The sequence below is a fragment of the Sorex fumeus genome, unplaced genomic scaffold (genome assembly GCF_029834395.1).
Source record: "Sorex fumeus unplaced genomic scaffold, SorFum_2.1 ptg000098l, whole genome shotgun sequence".
Classification (NCBI taxonomy): domain Eukaryota; kingdom Metazoa; phylum Chordata; class Mammalia; order Eulipotyphla; family Soricidae; genus Sorex; species Sorex fumeus.
Window position 1 is genome coordinate 84,335,852 of NW_026606155.1, and position 23,098 is coordinate 84,358,949.

General features: G+C 47.9%; 1 protein-coding gene across 1 annotated transcript in view; it reads left to right on the forward strand.

The window, feature by feature from the left end:
- EIF2AK4 (eukaryotic translation initiation factor 2 alpha kinase 4) overlaps positions 1-23,098 on the forward strand; it is a 109,713-nt gene that overhangs the window by 55,270 nt on the left and 31,345 nt on the right. The window contains exons 16-25 of the mRNA XM_056133372.1: positions 1,068-1,172; positions 3,774-3,828; positions 4,939-5,018; positions 7,176-7,277; positions 8,552-8,605; positions 12,893-13,129; positions 15,507-15,582; positions 17,319-17,440; positions 19,641-19,690; positions 20,873-21,041. Of these exons, the coding sequence (XP_055989347.1) occupies positions 1,068-1,172; positions 3,774-3,828; positions 4,939-5,018; positions 7,176-7,277; positions 8,552-8,605; positions 12,893-13,129; positions 15,507-15,582; positions 17,319-17,440; positions 19,641-19,690; positions 20,873-21,041 (1,050 nt within the window). The remainder of the gene's footprint in view (positions 1-1,067; positions 1,173-3,773; positions 3,829-4,938; positions 5,019-7,175; positions 7,278-8,551; positions 8,606-12,892; positions 13,130-15,506; positions 15,583-17,318; positions 17,441-19,640; positions 19,691-20,872; positions 21,042-23,098) is intronic.

Sequence of the window (23,098 nt, forward strand, 5' to 3'; positions counted from 1 at the left end):
GATTTTATTTTATTTTATTTTAATTTTTATTAGTGAAACACCATGAGGTATAGTTGTAGACTTACAAATTTTTGTGCTTGGGTTTCAGTTATACATTGATCGAGTACCCATCCCTCCACCAGTGCCCATTCTCCACCACCACCAATCCCAGTATCCCTCCCACCCCCCCATCCCACCCTGCCTCTGTGGCAGGGTACTCCCTCTTGTTCTCTCTCTCCTTTTGGGTGCTGTGGTTTGCAAAAGAGGCATTGAGTGGCAATCATGTTCGGTCTATAGTCTACTTTCAGCATGCTTCTCCCATCCTGGGAGGATCCTCCCAAAACCCTTTATTTGGTGCTCCCTTCTCTATCTGAGCTGCCTTTTCCCCTAACATGTGCGGCTGGCCTCCAAGCCATGGAGTAAACCTCCTGGTACTTATCTCAGCTATTCTTGGTTGTTAGTCTGCTATTTTGTTACTTTATGTTCCCCAGATGAATACAATCTTTCTATGTCTGTCCCTCTCTTTCTGACTCATTTCACTTAGCATGATACTTTCCATGTAGTACCACTTGTATGTAAATTTCGTGACTTCATCTTTTCTAACAGCTACATAGTACTCCATTGTGTAGATGTACCAACGTTTCTTTAACCAGTAGCCCTGAGATTTTAGCAGCCTCTCCTTACTCATCTTTCCCAACAGTGTCATATTGGAAGCTCTTTCAGGGTCAGGAGAATGAGATCCATTATTGTTACTGTATTTGGCATCTCGAATACTCCATGGGTAGCTTGCCAGGCTCTGCTGTGCGGGTGGGAGGCTCTTGGTTTTATGATACAGTAGAAAAATTGTGAACCTGGGGTTAGAGGAGCATAGGAGCCACCTGGATTTGACCTGATGGGAACCAGCAGCAGATGGGCTAGGGCATCAGTTATTGCAAGGAGAGATGGGAAGCATCTCAGAGGCCCACCAGCCTGGCCCAGTGTGTACTGCGAGAGAAAAGCTCCCTCATTTTTCTCACTAGATTGGCCTTTCTGATTAGGAGACATCATTTCGAAAACAGTTATTGGTTTCTTGCACTCCTTCCCATCAGGGAATGATTCACCGTGATTTGAAGCCTGTCAACATATTTTTGGATTCTGACGACCATGTAAAAATCGGCGATTTTGGTCTGGCGACAGATCATCTAGCCTTTGCTGTAAGTATTTTTAAATAAGACTGTTCTGAAAATGGACCCAAGTGGTAATCCCGAAGGTATTAGAAGGCTGGGTAATGAGTTCACTGAATTCTGCCTTGTAATCCCCAGGAAATGAGGCAGGTCTGACAGAACTGTCAATCATCTCTGAAGTGTGGAAATTGCGAATGCATTTTAGCCAATGTGATCACTTGAGAGCCACAGAATTAGTGGCTTGTTGGACTGGGGGGTTGGCTCAAAGGGCTGGAGCATGTGCTGGCATACAGGAGCACTAGGCTCAGCCTTTGAGCACTGCCAAGAGCAAACTTCTCACCAGTGACCCCCCTCCCAGCACCACTGGCTATGGCCCCAAAACAAAAACAAAGATTGTTGATTTGTGGTCAGTGTTTAAGTCCGATCCATATAAACACTTGTAGTTATTTAGTGTTTTTATCAGTTATGCTGGGCACTGGGTAAGGTGGTTTGTACTTGAAAGACTTTTAGTTCGTGAATGGGCATAAGGCTCAAAATCACAAACCATCGGGAAAACCAGCACTGGGCAGTGTATTCAGGATTTAGAGGAGGCAGTTAACATATAAAGCTAAACTAGGGGAAAGTGAGAGAAATAATGATGCCACGAGAAATTTTGCATATGGTTATGAGGATGAAAAAAGGTTGATAAAGAAATAGCATTTTGATTCAGTCTCAATGAATAGTTGGGAGTCCAGCAGGATGAGCTGGTGGGCAAGACACTGACAGGAGCTGGGGATTTCAGAGAGAAAGAACAGCATGAGCAAAGGCCCTGTGGTGGGTCTATAGGATTACTTGCAGGCCAGCATGTTACTTGACAGCTCCAAAAGAACAAGGAGTACACGAGCAGTGAGAGAATGCTGGGAGGTCAGGAGCTGTGCAGCTGGCAGGCCCTGAGTGACAGAGAAAGAATCATACCATCCTATGTGTCTGCATGCCAAAATCTTTAGTCATTGCAGTTCATGCTAAGGGTGGTCATGCTAAGAGGAAAAAGATGTGATTTGGATTGTTGCAAGAACCAGCACAGGGTCTAAATGTGAAGGTTAGGAAGAGCGGGGAGAGAGGAAATAAAAGGGGACCGATCAGAGTCTGACCCAGCAGCCAGAGAGACAGTAAGGGGACAGAGAGCAAGTCAGGACCTTTGCCTTGCATGCAGCATTCCATCCCCAGGTTCCCGGAGCCAGGAGTAAGCCCTGAGTACCACCAGGTGCAGCCCAAATCCCTTCTCCTCTTCCCTGCCTGCCCCTCACCCCTCACAAAAAAAAAAAAAAATCCAGGCACAATGGGATCCAGACAGGAACAACAGGATGATCCGAAGGGAGATATTGATCCCCTGAACTTGGCACCTCAAGGACTGTGGCTTAGTTAGGTTGGCTTTAGCATCCAGCCCCGGCAACCCCTGGACCTGGACTAGAACCAGGTGTGACAGCTCTACCACTTTCTCATGACCTCAGGCAAATGGGTTCACAGGCACAAGTGTCCCGTACTAGCAGCTGCTCCCCAGAGCTGTCTTGTGCAAGGCTGGATGTTCAGGACATGTTCAGGCAGCCGGTTCTGCAGGGGGCGCTGGGCACTGGAGCCCCCCGAGGGATGTCAGAAGCTTGGCCATCCAGGGAAGGGCTGGGTATGACGTGGCAGGTCTGCACAGAGACCGCACAGAGTCGAGGCTCAGAGGGTGGTGAGAACAGATGGAACTGGACTCCCCTATCAGACCCAGAGCAAGTTGCCACAAGGCTAAGGAGCAGGTCAAATGTTTCGTTGGTGATTTGCTATCAGAGAACCTCAAATCAATAGTACTGCCTGTTCAGAAAAGTATCCGAGATAGGATGCGAGGGAGAATTTTATCCCAGATAGTACCCTAGGGCTTTCCTGCTTTTTTTTTTCTTTTTGGGTCACATCCGGTGATACACGGGGGTTATTCCTGACTTTGCACTCAGGAATTACTCCTGGCAGTGCTCAGGGGATCATATGGGATGATCGAAATCGAACCTGGTTGGCCGTGTGCAAGGCAAACGCCTTACCCTCTGTGCTATTGATCCAGGCCCTCCTGCTCCTTTTTATAGAGTGCTTTATGGACTTTTCCACTATAACTTAGGAGTTTTTTTGGTAAACACCTCAAATCTCATTAAGTTTTAGTGGGGTGGGAATAATTCTACAGTGAATTAGTCTGTTCTCTGAATGTTGACCATACGACCCTTACATTTTCATGACTTCAAATGCTATGACAAATAAAAGGGAGGTGAATGAGAACAAAGCAAAATGAAAAAGCAAAGCTGTGATTTTTGAATATAATATTTTTAGTAAACTGGTTCTGTTTTGACATTTGGAACATAAATTGGTTCCCCGGGGTGGGGTTTCTGTGACAGAGAGCTCGACTGTGGGTGACCTCTTCTTTCCTTCTGAGTGTCATCATTCCCGGCCAGTCCTGCATTTTGGCTTCCTCGGTGCTGAAGCTTAAATATTTGAAGCTCAAAAATCATATTCTCATCATTATTCAGTTCTCTGTGTAGCTTTTTTTTAGTCTTTGGTTAGAAATGAGCACGCTGTACTCATGGAATAGACAGCATTGTAATTTGCAATTTGGTTCCCTTTCAGGCTGACGGCAAACAAGATGACACCACAGAGCACCCGCTTAAGTCTGACCCTTCAGGTAAAACCAGAAGAATCTGTGTTTAACTAAGGTTTCAACACAGGCCCAAAATGCCTTTTCTTTCTCCTTTCTTTTTCTTAATGCATGAAGAAAGCTGTCTTTAAACATATACCAGATACGTTCTCCAACGTTGCCCTCTGTGCTGTAAACACATGTATTCCCTCCAGAAATGTCCTCCCGCTACCATTATTGCTTATTTTCTTTGTGGTCAGAATGCTTCACTCAGAGCTGGAGAGAGAGTATGAGGTTAGGGCTCATGCGTTGCATGCACCCAAACCTGGTTTAATTCCCAGTGCCACATAATCTCCTAATCATCACCAGGCATAGCCCTGCAGTTCCCTGAGGGGTTCTGAGTATCCCCGAAGAGGCCCCCCCAAACCTCCTGAGCACTGCTTAGGAGACTCCACACAAAAATAAGGGAAAAATAGCATTTAAGATTAGCTAGACTCCCTTAGGAGATGTTTAGGTGTGTATCAGTGTAAAAAAAAATTTTTTTTAAATATAGGAATGCTGCTATTTATTTCCAGTGTAAAATTTTTAAATCTGACACCTGTGTTTTTATTTGGAAATATTTCTTTTTGTTTTCTGTTTGGGGGCCACACCTATAGGTGCTCAGTGATCACTTCTGGCAGGGCTTAGGGGACCATTTGGGATGCCAGGGATTGAGCACACAGGTCAGCTGCATGCAAGGCAAGTGCCCTGCCTGCTGTACCATCTCTCCTGTTCAGGAAGTACTTAATTCTAAAACAATTTGGCATGGTTAAATTTATGAAAGCACTTTACTTTTTCTCCTTTTCACTCTGCCGCTCATAATTCTGAGAAACTGGAACTTATAGTTGGAATAATTGCTGCTCTGACCCCATGAAGCAGTGTGGGTCCCCTCAAGACCTGGACCAATTAGGTCCCCTGTGGGCCTCTACCCCTCCTGCCGCCCCTGAGAAGTTCTGGTTGGTCATGAAGACCTGATGACTTTGTTTGGGGAGATGCACACTGCTGTCCCCTGGGAATGGACCCTGTCTCGTTCAAGAAAACTGTTTTCTGCTTGCCCTCAAATTGGTCTTGTTTCCCTGTCTCTTGCTCCTGGAAAGCTTTCATACTTGCCTTCCACAGGGCATTTGACTGGCATGGTTGGCACTGCTTTGTACGTAAGCCCAGAGGTCCAAGGAAGCACCAGATCTGCGTACAACCAGGTAAAGGGGGCGCATGGCGGGAGAACGAACATCCAGAACACAACATGCAGGTTCAGATCAGTGGAGAACAGGAACCTCGGTCATTTCGGCTTTCATGTATCCACATGCATGTTGAGAAAGTACTCCCAACAGGACACGCAGGACCCAAGGACAGGAACTGAAGCCCACAGTGTTCCAGCAGGGGACATACAGTCCCTTTGTCTATCCAAAGACGTAGACTAACCCAGGCTGACCCAAGCTCTAGGAGTGAAGGGAACAAGGAAATCAAGTATTAAGATGGGTGCCTTATTTCAGCCTTCAGGGAACTTATGTATTGGTGGATGAAACACATGATGAGGAAATACTGTTTAAAAAAAAAAAAAAAACGAGGGCCAAGGAGATAGCTCAGGGGACCAAAGCACATGGCTTGCATGTGTGATCCAGGACAGTAGTTGGGAGACACAGAAGGAGGAATCCTACTGGAAGTGGGTTAAATTTTAAGTGCCTGGGGAGAAACTGAATTAGGTGTGTAGCAGACTGTCAGAGACACAAGCAAGACTTGAATTGAGCGGGCGGGCCAGGGTGGGGAGGTGTACCAGGAAATGTCGGCAGCAGCTCGCCCATGGAATTTCCCCCCTGAGACCAGGTGCACTCACGCGGGGCAGGAACCTGGAACTGAAATGTAAAGCTCTGGTGAAATGTACTGGCTGGGCAGTTTGCACCCAGGCTGATGGCAGGCCTGGGCAGTTGCTGCTGCACTGGCACAGTTTCCCGACTGCCCCACGGGGGCACAGGGCGACGCGTGGGTTTCCTGACTGCAGTGTGGAGGCCTGTCATGAAATCTTCCAGCGGGCTCTGCTCTCCTCTCCGCCTGGGCCATTCCTCAAGAAATGAATCCTCGGGCCTCAGAGATAGCTCAAGGCTTAGGGTACTTGCCTTGGATGTGGCCAACCTGGGTTGGATCCCCACTCCACATAGGGTCCCCCCAAGCCCTACCAAGAGTGAGCACCGCTAAGTGTGGCCAAAAAAAAAAAAAAAAAAAAAAAAGAAGGAATAGCCTCTGAGCACCACTGATTTTGACCCAACAAAAAGCAAAATTGCCCCCAGCAGAGAGATGCAAATCAAAGGGCCAGGGAGACAGCTGGAGCATGTGCTTTCCCTGTGAAGGCCAGGACTCAGATCTTCAGAACAACAAAGTCCCCTGTGCACCATTAGCAATGAATACAAAGAAAAGTGTTTCAGCCAGCTTTTGTTTTTGTTTTCTTTTTATTTATTTGCTTTTTGGGTCATACCCAGCAATGCTCAGGGGTTACTCCTGGCTTTGCCCTCAGGAATTACTCCTGGCCGTGCTTGAGGGAGCATATAGGAAGCTGGGAATCAAACCCGGATTGGCCACTTACAAGGCAAATGCCCTACCCACTGTACTATTGCTCCAGCCCCTCAGCCACCTTTTGGCTCTCTTTGACTCTCGTTCTCAGCTTTTGGCATTAATAACCTGGCTCTGTGTCTTTAATGCAGCCAGCCACAATTCTTTCAGAAGTAATACTAAACGTTTTATCAATACCTAAAAAGAAAATGCCTGTATATATTAATACCAGTCTTTCGTTTTTTGTTTTTGGTTGTTGTTGTTGTTTGTTTGTTTTTTGTTTTTGTTTTTTGTTTTTTTTTTGCTTTTTGCTTTTTGCGTCATACCCAGCAATGCACAGGGGTTACTCCTGGCTCTGCACTCAGGAATTACTCCTGGCAGTGCTTGGGATACCATATGGGATGCTGGGAATCAAACCCAGGTTGGCCGTGTATAAGGCAAACGCCCTACCCGCTATGCTATCACTCCAGCCCCACCAGTTTTTTGTTTTATTTGTTTTTTGTTTGGGGGACCACACCCAGCGATGCTCAGGGGTAACTCCCAGCTCTGTGCTCAGGAATCACTTCCATCAGGGTTCAGGGGACTACATGGAGTGTTGGGGATCGAATCTGGGTCTGTCACATGCATCCTACCTGCTGTACTATCTCTCCAGCCCCCATACTGACCCATTTTGTTTTGTTTTGTTTTCCTGTAGTGCAGCCTGTCTTTCACATACAGAGACTTTATTCCAGCCCGCAGCATGCATCCTGAAGTTCCCCTGTAAATCACACTTTCCCCACACTCCTCTAAACACAGTTCTTCCTCCTCCGCAGAAAGTAGATCTCTTCAGCCTGGGAATCATCTTCTTTGAGATGTCTTATCACCCCATGGTCACAGCCTCAGAGAGGATCTTTGTTCTCAACCAACTCAGAGATGTATGTATCAGACAGTCTCGGTGCGAGTGTCAGAATTCAATGCTGGTTGTTGCCCTGTCTTACACACAGGAGGTTATCCTACTACCACTTGTCTGGGGGCAGGGTGGGGTGGGGCGGGAGTCATCTCTTTCGTAAATGAAAATCCACCTCTGCCTTTACACCTCCAGTGATGAAGTTTCCCCAGTTTTATGTTTAGAATCCTTTTTGGAGAAATTTCTAGAGTATAGTTACACTTATAAATTATTCCATGGTCTAGAGAGGGAGCTCAATGGGTAGAGCAGATGCTTCACATGCAGGAGGTCCAGGTTCCAGACCCAGGACCTGGTGGTAACCCCCAAGTACAGAGAGAGAGAGAAAGAGAGAGAGAGAGAGAGAGAGAGAGAGAGAGAGAGAGAGAGAGAATATTATCCTGAGAAGTTACTTATAATCTTAAAGGGGAAAAACCTTTTTTTTTTTCTAATAACAGCCACCTCCAGCGGTCATTTTGATTCAGATTCAGTTTTTGGGAACTCCTCAGTGGTACTTGGGAGGACCAGGTGGTGCCAGGACTTGGAATGGGGGGGGGGTGAACGACCTCACACACGCTCTGCATGTTCTCTGCCACTTTGAGGCACACCCACCACCTGATGTTTGATTCTTTTACTGCCCATCCAGGAAAGTCAGAGTAAAGAAAGGGATTGCCATGCCTTGGCTTTCAAGTGTACTTAGTGGATTATGTCCTTGCCAAAGTGCCCTCCCTTCCTCTACAATTCACATTTGGGCTGGGACAGGGCTCACAGGCAGAGCGCATGCCTCACTTTATGAGATATGAGGCCCTGGGTTTGATCCCCAGCAGCACAAAGGAAACATCAGGACATGCGCAAAACAAAATAAACAAGACCAACATGTACTTGGAAAAATAGCCCTTGGGTTTCTCAAAAACAATGAACCCCAGGGCCCAGGAGAGAGTACAGAGGTGAAGGCGCTAGCTGGAGAGGTGACTGACCTGGGCAGTCCCAGCGCAGCTGGGGATCCCCTGTGCACTGCCAGGGGTCACTCCTGATCACAGAACCAGGAAGAGACCCTGAGCACTGCTAGCTGTTGCCCAGTCCCCACCCAGAACCCCCTCCATCCCTGCCCCACCCCCAGTAGAAACAAGGAGACATTGTTTCCTTCAGTCTACCCTTGTTAGCAAATTTTGTTTCTGTATTTGATTTTCTTATCTCTGGGGAATAAAGACTTTCACGGTGGCAGTCTGCCAAATACTCACTGATTTGAATATAATATTCTTCCAGCCAACTTCGCCCAAGTTTCCAGAAGACTTCGATGATGGAGAGCATACAAAGCAGGTAATTTTCTGCGGCTTTAATTATTGTGTTCTTACTCTTGGGTTTTAATTACTGTTTTTATTCATTTTCAATTAGTAATGTTCTGCCACGTATCCTCTTATTTCCTGGAAATAAAATGGGAGGAATATAAAAAGACAAATCACAACAACATGTTACTAGGTTTGAAATACACCAGGATGTTGGAATATTGTATGACTGAAATCCAATCATGAACAGCTTTGTAAAAATTAATTAATTATTTAAAAAAAGAAAGAAATACACCATGAAATTGCCAAGGGCAAGATTAAAGAGGTAGCTTGGACAGGGGGTAAGGCACTTGCCCTTGCATGCAGCATCCCCAAGCTTGGTCCCCAGCACCTCATAGGGTCCCCACAAGCATTGCCAGCACTGATCCCTGTGGTCAGAAAGAAGTAAGCCCCCAGCACTGCTTGATGTGGTCCAAACCCCCACCTCCAATTGTCAAGGATCAGCTTAAAACATTAGGACAGCAGAATTCTCTGATGTGACTCATTGTGTTTCTGAAGTGCTATGTGGGCCCTGGATTTCAGTATTAGAAAAGAGAGAGGGAGAGAAAGAGAATTCCTTCACAGCTTGTTGTCTTATATCAGGATTGGAGAACTTGTGGATTTTATAAAGTCTGTGGAACATGTGGTCTGGACCTGGTACATGACAGGACACATGTGTACTTCTTGGGGCTGCCTGTGGCTTCATTGGCTGTACGTAATGATTCACAAATAATGCTATAAATAGCTCAATGGCCATGGGCAGATAAAAGTTCTCCCTTCCCTGTCTAAGATAAAGCCAATAACTTTATGAAAAATAGAATTTAATGCTATGATTTCTCCACCCCCGTGGTTGAAGCAGGCTTTGATTATGAAGTGGGAAAGGAGACAGTCTGATGTTATATTATCAGTCATTTCTCCTTTATGCCACAGATGGAGGCGTTAGTCAGCATCCAACCAACATGAGGGGAAGGATTCTGAGTGTGTGCTTTTGAATCTGAGATGCTTTTTTCCCTTAGTGCTGGTAGTTTGTCTTGGTGACGTCTTCTGTTGTTCATCCTCCTGTTCATATGAAAGTTTATTCCTTAATCTATTTCTTTTGGGGCCAGCAAGATATTCAGGGGTAAGGTACTTGCCTTGCATGTGTCCATCCCTGGTTTGATCCTTAGCAGTGCACATAGTGCTCAGAGCACTGTCAGGAGTGATGCCTATGTGCAAAGCCAGCAGGAAGCCCTGAATACTGTCGGATGTGGCCCAGAAAAATCAAAAATTTTAAAAATAAAACAGGGTAGGGCTGGAGTGATAGCACAGTGGTAGGGCGTTTGCCTTGCACGCGGCCAACCCGGGTTCGATTCCAAGCATCCCATATGGTCCCCTGAGCATCGCCAGGGGTAATTCCTGAGAGCAGAGCCAAAAGTAACCCCTGTGCATCACCAGGTGTGACCCAAAAAGCAAAAAATAAATAAATAAATAAAACAAGGTAGAAAAGATGAAGTCATGAAATTTGCATATAGGTGGATCAACATGGAAAGTATCATGTTAAGTGTAATGAGTCAGAAAGAGTGGGACAGACATAGAAAGATTGCACTCATCTGTGGAATATAAAGTAACAAAATAGGAGACTAACACCCAAGAATAGTAGAGATAAGGACCAGAAGGTTTGCTCCATGGCTTGGAAGCCAGCCTCACATGCTTGGGGAGAAGGCAGCTGAGATAGAGAAAGGACCACCAAGTAAAGGTTGCCAGGAGGGTCTGCTCTGGATGGGAGATGTGGACTGAAAGTCGACTATAGACCAAACATGATGGCCACTTAATACCTCTACTGCAAACCACAACACCCCAAAAGAGAGAGAGAACAGAGGCAGGGTGGGGTGGAGGGTACGGGGTGGGGGTGGTAGGAGAGATACTGGGACCATTGGTGTGGAAAATGGGCACTGGTGAAGGTATGGGTACTCCACCATTGTATGACTGAAATTCAAGCACAAAAGTTTGTAAGTCTGTAACTGTACCTCACGGTGATTCACTAATAAAAAATTTTAAAAAATAAAAATAAAATAAATAAAACAGGGGTTGTGGGACAAGAGACTAGATTAAAGGTGTATGTTAGGAAACACCTCATAAGATTTACCTGGAAATTTAAGATTTTCTGGTCTCAGATATCCCTAAGAGGCTGATGCATGCATGAATGCGTGCGTGCGTGTGTGTGTGTGTGTGTGTGTGTGTGTAGGAGAGCAGGGGCCTTGCATGTGTGAAGCCCCGGGTTTGCTCCCTGGCAGCTTCTATATACAATTTTGTAATTTAAATATTCCCCTAGATCCTTACAAATTAGTTTTATAAACAGGAAAATTAAGGAATCATTATGGAATCTTTCTAATGTTTAAACTGTCTCTAAATACTTCCTTGCTTAATGAGGTAACTGTGGAGCTGTAATGAATAACATAAATTAAGAGAATTCAAGGAAATAGGATCAGGGAAAATGAAAAAAGAATATTTTTTAATTTTCGGAGCAGAGAGATGACTCGTGAGCCAGAGCACATACTCTGCGTGCAGGAGGCTCTGGAGTCCATACTCAGCACCGCATGGTCCCAGAATACTGAGACAGACTCGTAGTCCCTGGGCACCACTAGGAGTGGCTCAGAATACAGAACAAAACTGAGCATTTGCTTTGTATGTACTAGGCCCCATGTTTGATGCCTCGTGGTCACCCAAGCACTGTCACATGTGACCCCATAATTTTTTAAAAATTATTTTGGGGGCCGGAGTGATAGCAAAGCAGGTGGGGTGTTTGCCTTGCACGCAGCTGACCCAGATTCGATCCCCGGCATCGCATATTTTCCCCCAGCACTGCCAGGAGTAATTCCTGAGTGAAGAGCCAGGAGTAACCTCTGAGCATTGCTGGGTTGCAAAAAAAAAAAAAATTATTCTGGGCCAGAGAGAGTACAGAGGCTTAGACACCTGAGACACCTGATTGCATGTGACTAGCCCTGGTTAGATTCCCTGTACTACCCTATGCCCCATGTAGGGCTGAGAGGAACCCCCAGGCACGGAGTCATTATTGTCCCTGAACACCATCAGGTGTGGCCTGGTGGCCTCCGTCCCCCACCCACCAATAATACTAAAGAAATAAAACTAGTTTATGTCTTTCTTTTTTCCTCTCCTCTCCAATATCCTAGACCACGGGGCTGTTGGTGGCCTTTGCACATCCGGCAGCACCCAGCATTGAGCTCATAGACAACGATGGAGAGTATGCCATGGGGTCTTTTTCCAAGATTCCTAATAGCAGGGCTTCTCAGGGTTGGGACTTGGGGCCTGGCACTGCCCGGACTAACACACTAAGCCACAGAGTCATCTTCCAGGCTCCTTCTATGCTGTGCAGATACAGTTGTGTGTGTGTGTGTGTGTGTGTGTGTGTGTGTGTGTGTGTGTTTAAGGGCTATGTTCTGCCTTTGGGTCATAGTTGACTGAAGACTTTTTGTTTTTTTGGGTTTTTTTTATTTTTTTTATTTAATTTTTATTAGTGAAACACCACGAGGTACAGTTGTAGACTTACAAATTTTTGTGCTAGGACTTCAGTTATACAATGATCAAATACCCATCCCTCCACCAGTGCCCATTTTCCACCACCACGGTCCAAGTATCCCTCTCACCCCCTATCCCCCTACCCCACCCTGCCTCTGTGGCAGGGCATTCCCTTTTGTTCTCTCTCTCCTTTTGAGTGTTGTGGTTTGCAAAAGAGGTATTGAGTGGCAATCATGTTCAGTCTATAGTCTACTTTCAGCATGCTTCTCCCATCCTGGGAGGATCCTCCCAACACCCTTTATTTGGTGCTCTCTTTTGATTGCAGCCAGATATCTAAAGGACCACCGCCCGCAGAGCTCTGGCCCTAATCACCTACTCAGGGAGAGCGCCATAGGCAGAGACTTTCAGAAATTCCAACTCAGGGGCTGGAGCAATAGTACAGAAGGGAGGTCATTTGCCTTTCACACAGTTGAGCCGGGTTCAATTCACAGCATCCCATATAGTCCCACAAGCAACGCCAGGAATAATTTCTGAGTGCAGAGCCAGGAGTAACCCCTGGGCATCACCGGGTGTGGTCCAAAAAGCACACACACACACACACACGAAAGAAAAATAGAAGTCCCACTCAAGTGCTCCAGCAGAGTACACAAAGTGCAGTGTCTTTTCTTTGCCCAGCACCACCCAGCATCCTACCTGGATTCCTGAGCAGGGTCCCTCACCCCCACTGCCGTACCCCATCTCCAGCGTGCCCTGGGTTTCGTTATAGAAATCTGTCATCTCTTGGCTACTGAACCACGACCCCGCCCAGCGGCCCACAGCTACGGAGCTGCTGAAGAGCGAGCTGCTGCCACCACCGCAGATGGAGGAGTCGGAGCTGCACGAGGTGCTGCAGCTGACCCTGGCCAACGCCGATGGCAAGGCCTACCGCACCATGATGGCCCACATCTTCTCCCAGCGCATCTCGCCTGCCATCGACTACACCTACGACAGTGACATCCTAAAGGTGCGCCCAGGCCCCACTGGGAGGGACACGCTGGCCTGGCCCCGGGGGAGGAGTCAGTCTAGCTTGGCCTGGCCCCAGGGGAGGAGTCAGTCAGTCCCTTACTTCCTGCGGGTCTCTGCAGTGCCGCACACAGATGGACACAAGTTCCTGTTGTTTTTGTTTGGTTTGGGAGCTACACCTGGTGGCGCTCAGGGGTCACTCCTACAGGGCTCAGCGGATCATATGGGATGCTGGGGATCAAGCCTGGTCAGCCACCAAGTCAGGCCAGCTCCCTACTTGCTGTGCTAGCTCTCTGGCCCCCTGAAGTTTCTTATTTGTATCCTGCCTTCCCCTTCCTTGGTGAGTGTGATCCCTGGGGGTCTCCCACACACCTGCCCAAGGGGAGGCACCTGCACAGTTTGAGCTATGGTACTTGCACACTCCCTGATGGGGCTGGCTCAGAAGCGCTTCGTGGAGACTTGGGGTCGTGGTGCTCACACAAGTGCTTGCCAGAGGTCACACTTCCTGGCCTTGGCCCTTACACACCTTTTAAGTCATGGTGCTTGCTGGGGGGGTGCTCCCCTCTTTATGGTGCTACACACCACTGGCTGCAGTGTGACTGGAAGCCAGTTGCCGTGCTGGGGAGTCCCAGAGCACATGTAGGGCACTGAGGATTGCACTAGTGATGATGTGCTTGCCCGCGGGTGCCCTACACCCTCACACTGTAATGCCTGTCCAGGTCTGCCACCATAAGTCCTGGAGGTCTGTATATGCGAAGTATGATCATTGCATTGTCTGGGAAAGGCCTCTTTTGTTGCTGTTGCTTGTTTGTTTGGGGGGCCATACCCAGTAATGCTCAGGGTCACTCCTGGCTCTGCACTCAGGAATTACTCTTGGTATTGCTTGAAGGGATCATATGGGATGCCAGCAATCCAACGTGGATTGGCTGTGTACAAGGCAAAAACCCTAGCCACTTCATTATCACTCCGACTCCCAGGCCCCACTCTTTATCATATACTTGAAGGGGTTTTTAAACCATCTTCATCTCAACACACCCCAGAGATGATGAGATTTTTAGGTATTAAGCCCTGACCCAGCTACCCAGGGCCCCAAATATCTGTCCAGCTTTGATCCTGATTAAGCAGTTAGCAGCTCCTAACACCTGGGGAGAGACACCTCAGAATCACCTGGAAGGCCTCTGGAACATACAGATGCCTGACTCACCTTGGGACTCCAACGTGAAGTATTTCAGGGATCTCTCTAAGATTCTCTCTAAGCCGCAGAGCAGGCTCCCTGAGATCAGCTGACCTGGTTCAGTCCCCAGCATCCCATATGATCCACCAAACCCCATGTTGGCATGAAGGGGTCCTGGACTCCATCCCTGCTACCACCAGGAGCAGCCAGTGAACAGAGCGGGAATATCCCAGAAGCATGGCCAAAAGGTGTCCCCTACCACTAACCCCCAAAAAAAACAATCCCCAAACAAAGATTGTTGTAAATAAAATAGCTCACAGATGGGGTAGAGAATAGTTCATAGTTCAAGACCCTGAATTCGATACTCAGCATCGCATCTGACTCTCAAGGACTGCTGGTGTGTTCCTGGTGGCCCCCAAAGCTGCTGGCCGAAGCTCCAAATCCCAACTCCTCTGGGAGTGGACCCTGTAGAAGTTTTTGGGTTTTGGTTTTTGTTTTTCCAGAGGACCCAAGAGCTAGCTCAGTGGAGCCGCAGGCTTGCTTTGCATAGAGGAGGACCGGGTTCAATCCCTGGCTCCTCCTGGGTCATGAGCTCTGCAAGGGGTCTCAGTCTGGCAAAAAACAAAACAAAAAGATTTTTCTTAACATATGATTTTTAAAAAGCAGAAGAAGTAGCAAAAATATCTGTAAAAGATGTATAGTTTGGGGGCCCAATAGTGTCGGCTGGCAATATTAGCTATTTGTAGGATTCCAGATGACTCTTATATCCCCATTTTTGCTGGACTGTTGCTTCTAACATTTTCTAGAGTAATCACCATGTCCCTTTTTCTAGCAATCAGAAACAGAAAGGCACAAGTGAAACAGAAGTGCAGCCTCTTCCCAGCCCACGATAGGGCCCAAAGCCAAAGGCTATTTTCGTGACTGCCCCTCCAATCCCTGAACCCTCCAGGGACCTGTGTCTTTGGCTCAGTCTCTCTGAAAGGCTTTCATAACCCGACCAAGAACTGGGACTTCAACCTGCCTGAAGCCAGGCCCAGTACAAGGTGCCTGGTCTCCCTGAAAATGTTCCAGAAGGAGCTGAAGGTTCAGGTGTGCTCTCAGAATCTGGGAACGAGGCAGGCAGTGCCTGTGGCATGGGAGAACATGCCTCGGTCCCGTCTTTGGTCAGGCCTTGCTGATGACGTTTTAATGGGTCGCATTTCAGGGCAGCTTCTCCATTCGAACAGCCAAGGTACAGCACCATGTATGTGAAGCCGTCATCCGCATCTTCAAAAGACACGGTATGTGCTTTTTTAAAAAAAAATGTTGTATTCCTTCTCAAAGAGTTTTTAACTCCTTATTAGAAATATTAGAAAATATCCTTAATACAGCCATATCTTCCTTTAATGTTGGTTTTTCATTTTAGTGTGTGTGTGTGTGTGTGTGTGTGTGTGTGTGTGTGTGTGTGCATGCATGTGTGCGTATATGTGGGGAGGGTACCCAGGAGCAGGCCCAGGGCCTCACTGAGGCAAATGCTCTACCACTGAGTTTCAGGCCTGGTCATGTTTTACTTTCAAATTCAACTATAAACAGTTGATACCAAGTAGAAATCTTGAGTGAGGAACTTCCCAAGTGGTGTGTATGGGGCCCCAGGCTTCTTCCTCCATACTCAGCTAACAAAGCCAAGGGTTCAGTGCAGAGGCCCAAGGTTTCAGGGCTCTTTGGACCCTGGGCCACTCTGGACCATCTGGACTACCTGCTCTGGATCACCTAAACCATGCCTCCATGGCTAAATAAAGCAATGCTGGGAGACCCAATAGTGCCAAGTATTAAACAGATGTCAGTTCTATGGAAGTCAGGTACCTCGACCCCTGTAACTGTCTCTCTAGCCCCTTTCACCTAAAACTTAAGCTTAAGTTTTGCAACTGTACCTGCAGAGAAGCTGGTTTGCATATTACTATCTGCGTGCACTTGATGGACCAGAGAGCTAGTGTAAAGAGGGAAAGCATTTTCCTTTCTTGGGACCAACCTTGGATCCCTGGCCCCCCAAGCATTGCCAGGGGTGACTCCTGAGCACAGATCTAAGTTCCCGAGCACTATCAGGTGTGGCCCCAAAACCAAAGTTAAAACGAAATACACTTGATTTGTAAAATCAGAAATGTGTTTGGGATAAAATAACATAATATGAGACTGACACCCAAGGACAGTAGTCACAAGGGCCAGGAATATTGCTCCATAGTTGGAAGCCTGCTTCATGAGCTAGGAGAGAAGGCAGCTAGAATAGAGAAGGGATCATTAAGTCAGTGTTGGTGGAGGGATCATTCGGGATGGGAGATGTGTGCTAAAAGTAGATAAAGGACCAAAGGTGATAGCCTCTAAGTATCTATATTGCAAACTACCATGCCCAAAAGTAGAGAGAGATTATGGGGGAAGTTGTCTGCCATAGAGGCAGGAGGAGAACTGGGATGGGGGTGGCAGGGGGACTACTGGGAATATTGGTGGTGGAAAATGTGCACTGGTGGAGGGATGGGGGTTCACATTTGTATGACTGAAACTCAAACATGAAAGCTTTGTAACTGTATCTCACAGTGATTCGATGAAAGAAAGAAAGAAAGAAAGAAAGAAAGAAAGAAAGAAAGAAAGAAAGAAGAAAGAAATATGATTGGGGCCAGAGCGATAGCACAGCGACTAGGGCATTTACCTTAAACATTGCTGACCTGGGTTTGATCCCAGGCGCCCCATATGGTCACCCAAGTCCTGCCAGAAGTGATCCCTGAATGCAAAGCCAAGAGAAAACCCTGAGTACCTCCAACTGTGTACCAAAATTCTAAAAAAAGAGAATATGATTAAATGTAAATGTGATTAAAAAATGCGTGAGTTAATGTAACAAACTGAGCCGTGGATGAGGTCTTCATCTGAGAGTTAACTGATGGTTTTGTGGTCCTCATACTAGGTTACAGTCCTTGGGTTTGTGTTCTTATGAAGTTGCCTCCTAGAAAGGATTAACCTAACTGGCAGTTTTTCCATTGGGGTCTAGGAGCTGTTCAGTTGTGCACCCCACTCCTCCTGCCCCGAAATAAGCAGATCTATGAGCACAATGAGGCCGCCTTGTTCATGGACCACAGCGGAATGCTGGTGATGCTTCCTTTCGACCTGCGGGTGAGGCTTTGCGGGCACAGGGGTGGCATCTGGGTCTGAGGATTACCCCACTGGCTGCCACATCCCCTGGGCATATATGCCAAATACTCCTCGTAGGCAACATTCTGGAGGGTTTTATTAGCACTCCTGGTGGCATGTCACCAGCCTCTGGCCTATGTATACCCACCTTGCTAGTAGCCAAAGGGCTCATGACCCTAGAAACCAGAACCCTGAATGGCATGTGCCCCCCCCCCCCCGCCCCCAAGGATTGAGCTCCACTGAGGAACAGAGTCACTCAGACAAACACGGGGAGCTGTCCCTTTACTTCCGGTCAGATTATAAGTGACTTCCAAGCATACTGGTAACTAAAACTAACTTCCCTCCTTCCTTCCTTCCCTCCTTCCCTTCTTCCTTTTTCCTTCCTTCCTTCCTTCCTTCCTTCCTTCCTTCCTTCCTTCCTTCCTTCCCTCCTTCTTTCCTTCTTTCTTTCCTTCCTTCCCTCCTTCCCTCCTTCTTTCCTTCCCTCCTTCCTTCCCTCCTTCCTTCTTTCTTTCCTTTCTTCCTCGCTCTCCTTTTTGCAGTGCAGGCATGATTGCAGGGCCTCCTACGTATGAGGCACATGCCCTGCCACTGAGCTACGTTGCAGTTCCTAGGATCATTAAGTTTCTGGGGCAGCAGGTGTCTGCGTCCATAGTTGCTGGATGTTGCTCGCGCTTGCTTCTGAGCTGTGGGCTTCCCTTGACAGCAGCACCCTGACCCTGTCTCTCAGGCAGACTATGCTGGCTGTCTATAGATCCACCTGGGGCACTCTTAAGTGCGGAAGACAGACAGGGGCTCAGCACCCTGATGAATAGAAGACTCTTATCAAGTCGAAAAATGAGCACAGAATCTGACAAGGTGGTTCCCCGAAAAGGCACAGGGCTGAAAGTCTTCTGAAAAGACATTCAGTCTCAGAAATGGGGACCTTCTATTGCAAAGCAGTGCTTTTGCAACTCCAACCATCAGATTGGAAAAAAATTATCCAATTTACTTCCAGAGATGGGGGGAGGCAGGAAAATTGGTATGTTCATGTGTGGCCAGTGCAGATGTAAATAGCAAACTTTGTACTGGAAGCATTAACTAAAATTTTAGGGCTGGAGCGATAGCACAGGGGGTAGGGCATTTGCCTTGCACACGGCCGACCCAGGTTTGATTCCCAGCTTCCCATATGGTCCCCCAAGACCACCAGGAGTGGTTCCTGAGTACAGAGCCAGGCGCAACCCCTGTGCATTGCCAGGTGTGACCCCCCAAAAAAAACTAGTAATAAATAAAATTAAAAAATTTATAAATGCTGTTGCCCACAGACCCTGGTTCTGTGTCCAACACTGCCTATGTCCCCGTGAGCACTGCCAGGAATGGAGGGGGAGAGAAAGACAGAGACTCAGTCAGAGTCAGAGAAACAGAAAGAGAGTTGAGAGAAGAGAGACAGACAGACAGAGAGGATGTACAGCCTCTGAGGTGTTGTGTGACTCTTCCTCCTCAGGGCGTCTCCACTGACGGTAGTGCTTGGGAAAAGTGTTGAGGAGTAAAAGAGACAATCGCAAATCCACTGCAGCCTGCAGGGTTGTGCTCTTTATTAAATTTGAGGGAGCCACTCACAATGTGCCGCCGGAGTGGGGACCACCAGTGGTCCTCAGGACTGTAGGATTGAGCCCTGGGCTCTTGTTAATAGAACGTGTGCTCCAGTCAACGGGGCCCTTTAAAAGTGTGAACTTTAGGGTTAGAGAGATAATAAATAGATTAAGGTGCTTGCCTTGTACCTGGCCAATCTGGGTTTGAGCCCCAGCCCTGCATATGGTTCCCCCAAGTCCTACCAGGGATGACCCCTGCTCAGGGCCAGGAGTAAGCCCTGAGTATAAGCCACATGCCCCCCCCCCCCACAAAAAAAAAAGTCAAATTGAAGGGTGAACTTTATAAAGGCATATGGTATGGAAGAAGGAGCATCCAAAGGGCTGAGCACAGGCTTTGCACACCAGAGGCCTGGGTTTGATCCCCGGCACCACATGGTTCCCTGGGCCCCTTCAGGTATGAAGAATCCTGAGCTCAGAGCCAGGAGTAGCCCCTGAGTACTGCTGAGTGTGACTTAAAAATAAATGAGCCAGTAAATAAAAAAATAAAAGAGTGTGGTAATTTGCACATCTTCACCTTTGAAACTTTGTTGTTTTGGGTTTATTTTTTCCAGGTTCCTTTTGCAAGATATGTGGCAAGAAATAACATAATGAATTTAAAACGGTGAGATACAGCAGGATGGAATGGGAGACAGTGAGTTATGGTGCATAGGGACCCTGAATTCAGTCCTGAACACTGCATGGTCCCCTGAGCACAGTTTGGGAAGCCCCGCAAATTTTTAAAAAATAATAATAGTAAGGGGACTGGAGTGACAATACAACAGGTAGAGCGTTTGCCTTGCACGTGATCAACCCGTGTTCCATCCCCGGCAATCCCATATGGTCCCCAAGCAACGCCAGGAGTAATTCCTGAGTGCAGAGCCAGAGGTAACCCCTGAGCATCACCAGGCATGACCCAAAAAGCAAAAAAATAAATAAATAAAAACATAAATTAAATAAATAATAGATACAATAGAGGTTTTGTGTTGGCTGTGGATGTGGGAAAGTAATCAAGGAGAAATGTTTCCTGTGATCCTTATTGAGGAGGGGGAAATGGGTTTAAAGGATGGAGCTTGAAATATGGTCCAGAAGCCCCAGCTGAGAGATCCGCCCAGGGATTCTGGTGCCAGGGTCCTCTTCGAGGGGTGAAGCCCTGGCATGAGTACACGGAAGCCCCCAAAGCCCGTTCTCTACTGTCTAAATGTTCCCTCAGCAGCCGAACTATTTCACAGATGGTTGCTGTGGAAACCCTCAGTTTGAGCTGGGTCACAGATGACTCCTTTTAAAGTTGGATTGGAGGGTCAGGTGGCCAGTGGTCTCTGCACACTGCCTGCACAGGCCAGTGAGCAGAAGCTGCTTGGACAGAGTGAGGGGAGGGCACAGGGTGCTGAGCATGCAGCCCTCTGGGCATTCAGCACCGGGGAGGAGGTTTGCTGGGCCTTCGGCATCCACAGGCCTCATCAATAAGGAGGCTCTCCACAGACTGGACCGACCAGCACTGTGGACAGTGAGATGCCTCATTTTTAAAACCCCTTTCTTCAGAGGGTGGAGTGATAGTCTAGCGGGTAAGGCACTTGTCTCACATACAATTGACCCAGGTTTGATCCTCAGCACCCCATAGGGTCCTCGGAGCCCCACCAGGTGTGAGCCCCAAGCATCGCCCAGTGTGCCTCCCACAAAAAAAATTAAAATAAAAAATCTGGCCATTATAAAAATCCCAAGGCAAGATTGCTCCAGGCACATTTGTCCTTCAGTGCCCTTGAGGGTCTCACAGGCAACAAGGTGGAACATGGGTTTCTCTCTCCAGATACTGCATTGAACGCGTGTTCAGGCCACGCAAGTTAGACCGATTTCATCCCAAGGAGCTGCTGGAGTGTGCCTTCGACATTGTCACCTCTTCCACCAATAGCGCCCTGCCCAGCGCCGAGGTCATCTATGCTGTCTATGAAATCATCCAGGAGTTTCCGGCACTGCAGGTTCCTCTCCGACTCCTCCTGCCCTGGCCCAGCGTCCTTCTGCAGAGGCGCAGGGGTGGAGAGGGGAGGGTGGCCGGGGTGTCAGGGCTGCTGGCAGTCCCCACCTTCCCTGAGACCCTGGCGGGCTTTGGTTCCTACCTCAAGCTCAGGCCTCTGCCTTATCAGGAGAGGGTTTTGATTTTGTCTGCTCGGCACAAAGTGGAATGTCTTACTGTCTTTCCCACCTTTCTTCCCCAAGGCAGGGAATGTGACTAAGATTCCCAGGGTGCCTCTGGCACCTTCTTACCCTGGTGGGAAGGCAGGTGGCTCCCTCCTGCACCCTACCTCCTAGCCCCAAAGCTTCTCTCTTCGTCTTATTTGCGTGCTGCCTGGCCTGGCCAGTGAGGGCCACTCCCCCACTCCCCACAGCCCAGCAGTTTGTGCTCTCCGACTTTTCCTCCCATGGTACACCAGGCCCGTTCACGCCCACCACCACCACCCCCCCCCCCCCCCCCCCCCGTGCCGGCTGTCACCGTGGTGTTCTCTTATCTGGTGGCACCTCTGGTGGCCATGTCTTGGGCCATTCCTTCTGTGATACCCTGACAGCATTTCTTCCTAACGCTCCAGGACTTGAGCTGAGACACGGTGTCTCTCTCCCAGGGCCGAACCCTCAGGTCCACTTTCCTGTGACACTCCACTGCACTGAATTTAGTGCTCAGTGAGAGCTTATTCATTCGGGATCTAGAACAAATGCACAGTGGGTTTGGAACCTGGCCTGGCACATAGGGGCCCTGAGTTCAGTTCTGAACACTGCATGGTCCCCTGAGTACAGCTTACGAAGCCCCACAAATTAAAAAAAAAATAGTAATAAGGGGGCTACAGTGACAGCACAGCAGGTAGGGCGTTTGCCTGGGTTCGATTCCCAGCATCCTATATGGTCCTCCAAGCACCGCCAGGAGTAATTCCTGAGTGCATGAACCAGGAGTAACCCCTGTGCCTCGCCGGTTGTGACCCAAAAGGCAAAAGAGAAAAAGAAAAGAAAGCTTATTCATTCACCAGATCAGAGATAACAGTCCTACCACCAGAGCTTATAAGTTGGTTATTCCTGAATCAGCTCCTCTCCCTCTTGGAGGTCTGTGTACACCCACCCAGGCTTTTATTTTAGCTGAAGGCTAAAGTATTTTTTAATTTTATTTATTTTTTGTTGGTTTTTGCTTTTGGGGGGGAGGGGGGTCACACCGGTGATACACAGGGGTTACTCCTGACTCTGCACTCAGGAATTATTCCTGGCGGTACCTAGGGGACCATATGTGGTGCCAGGGATTGAACCCAGGTCGGCTGTGTGCAGGGCAAACGCCCACCCCACTGTCCTATTTTTTTATTTTAATAGGGTAATAAGTGAGTGGGGAGGTGGCTGGAAGCTGGACCATATGCTTCGCATGTTGGAGACCCATATTCTATCCCCAGAACCACATGGTCCCCTGAGCATTGCTGGAAGTGAGCCCTGAGCACCATCAGTTAAGGCCCAAAAATATAAATGAAAGGGTCTAAGTGATAGGACAGCATAGAGCGTTTGCCTTGCATGCAGCCAACTCAGGTTTGATCCCTGGCACCCCATTTGGTTCCCTGAGCACCTCCAGGAGAGATTTTTGAGTACAGTGTCAGAAGTAACTAATGGGCACTTCCAGGTGCGCCCCTCTCCCTCCAAAAAAAACCCAAATTTAGCACAGCGGTAGGGCGTTTGCCTTGCACGCAGCCAACATGGCCGACCCGAGTTCGATTCCTCCGCCCCTCTCGGAGAACCCGGCAAGCTACCGAGAGTATTCGATATGCCAGACACAGTAACAACAAAGTCTCCAATGGAGACGTTACTGGGCCCGCTCGAGCAAATCGATGAACAACGGGAGGGCCTTTACCTTTACCTTAATTTTAAAAATATAGCCAAAAAATTAATAAACTCCAGTTTGCACTTAGACTACGCAATGGTAAAGAGAAGCTCAAAGGCAATACAGGTCATTCCTTATATTATATTAGAATGGTAAATTGGTAAGATCTTAGATTTAAGGTGTGTGTGTGTG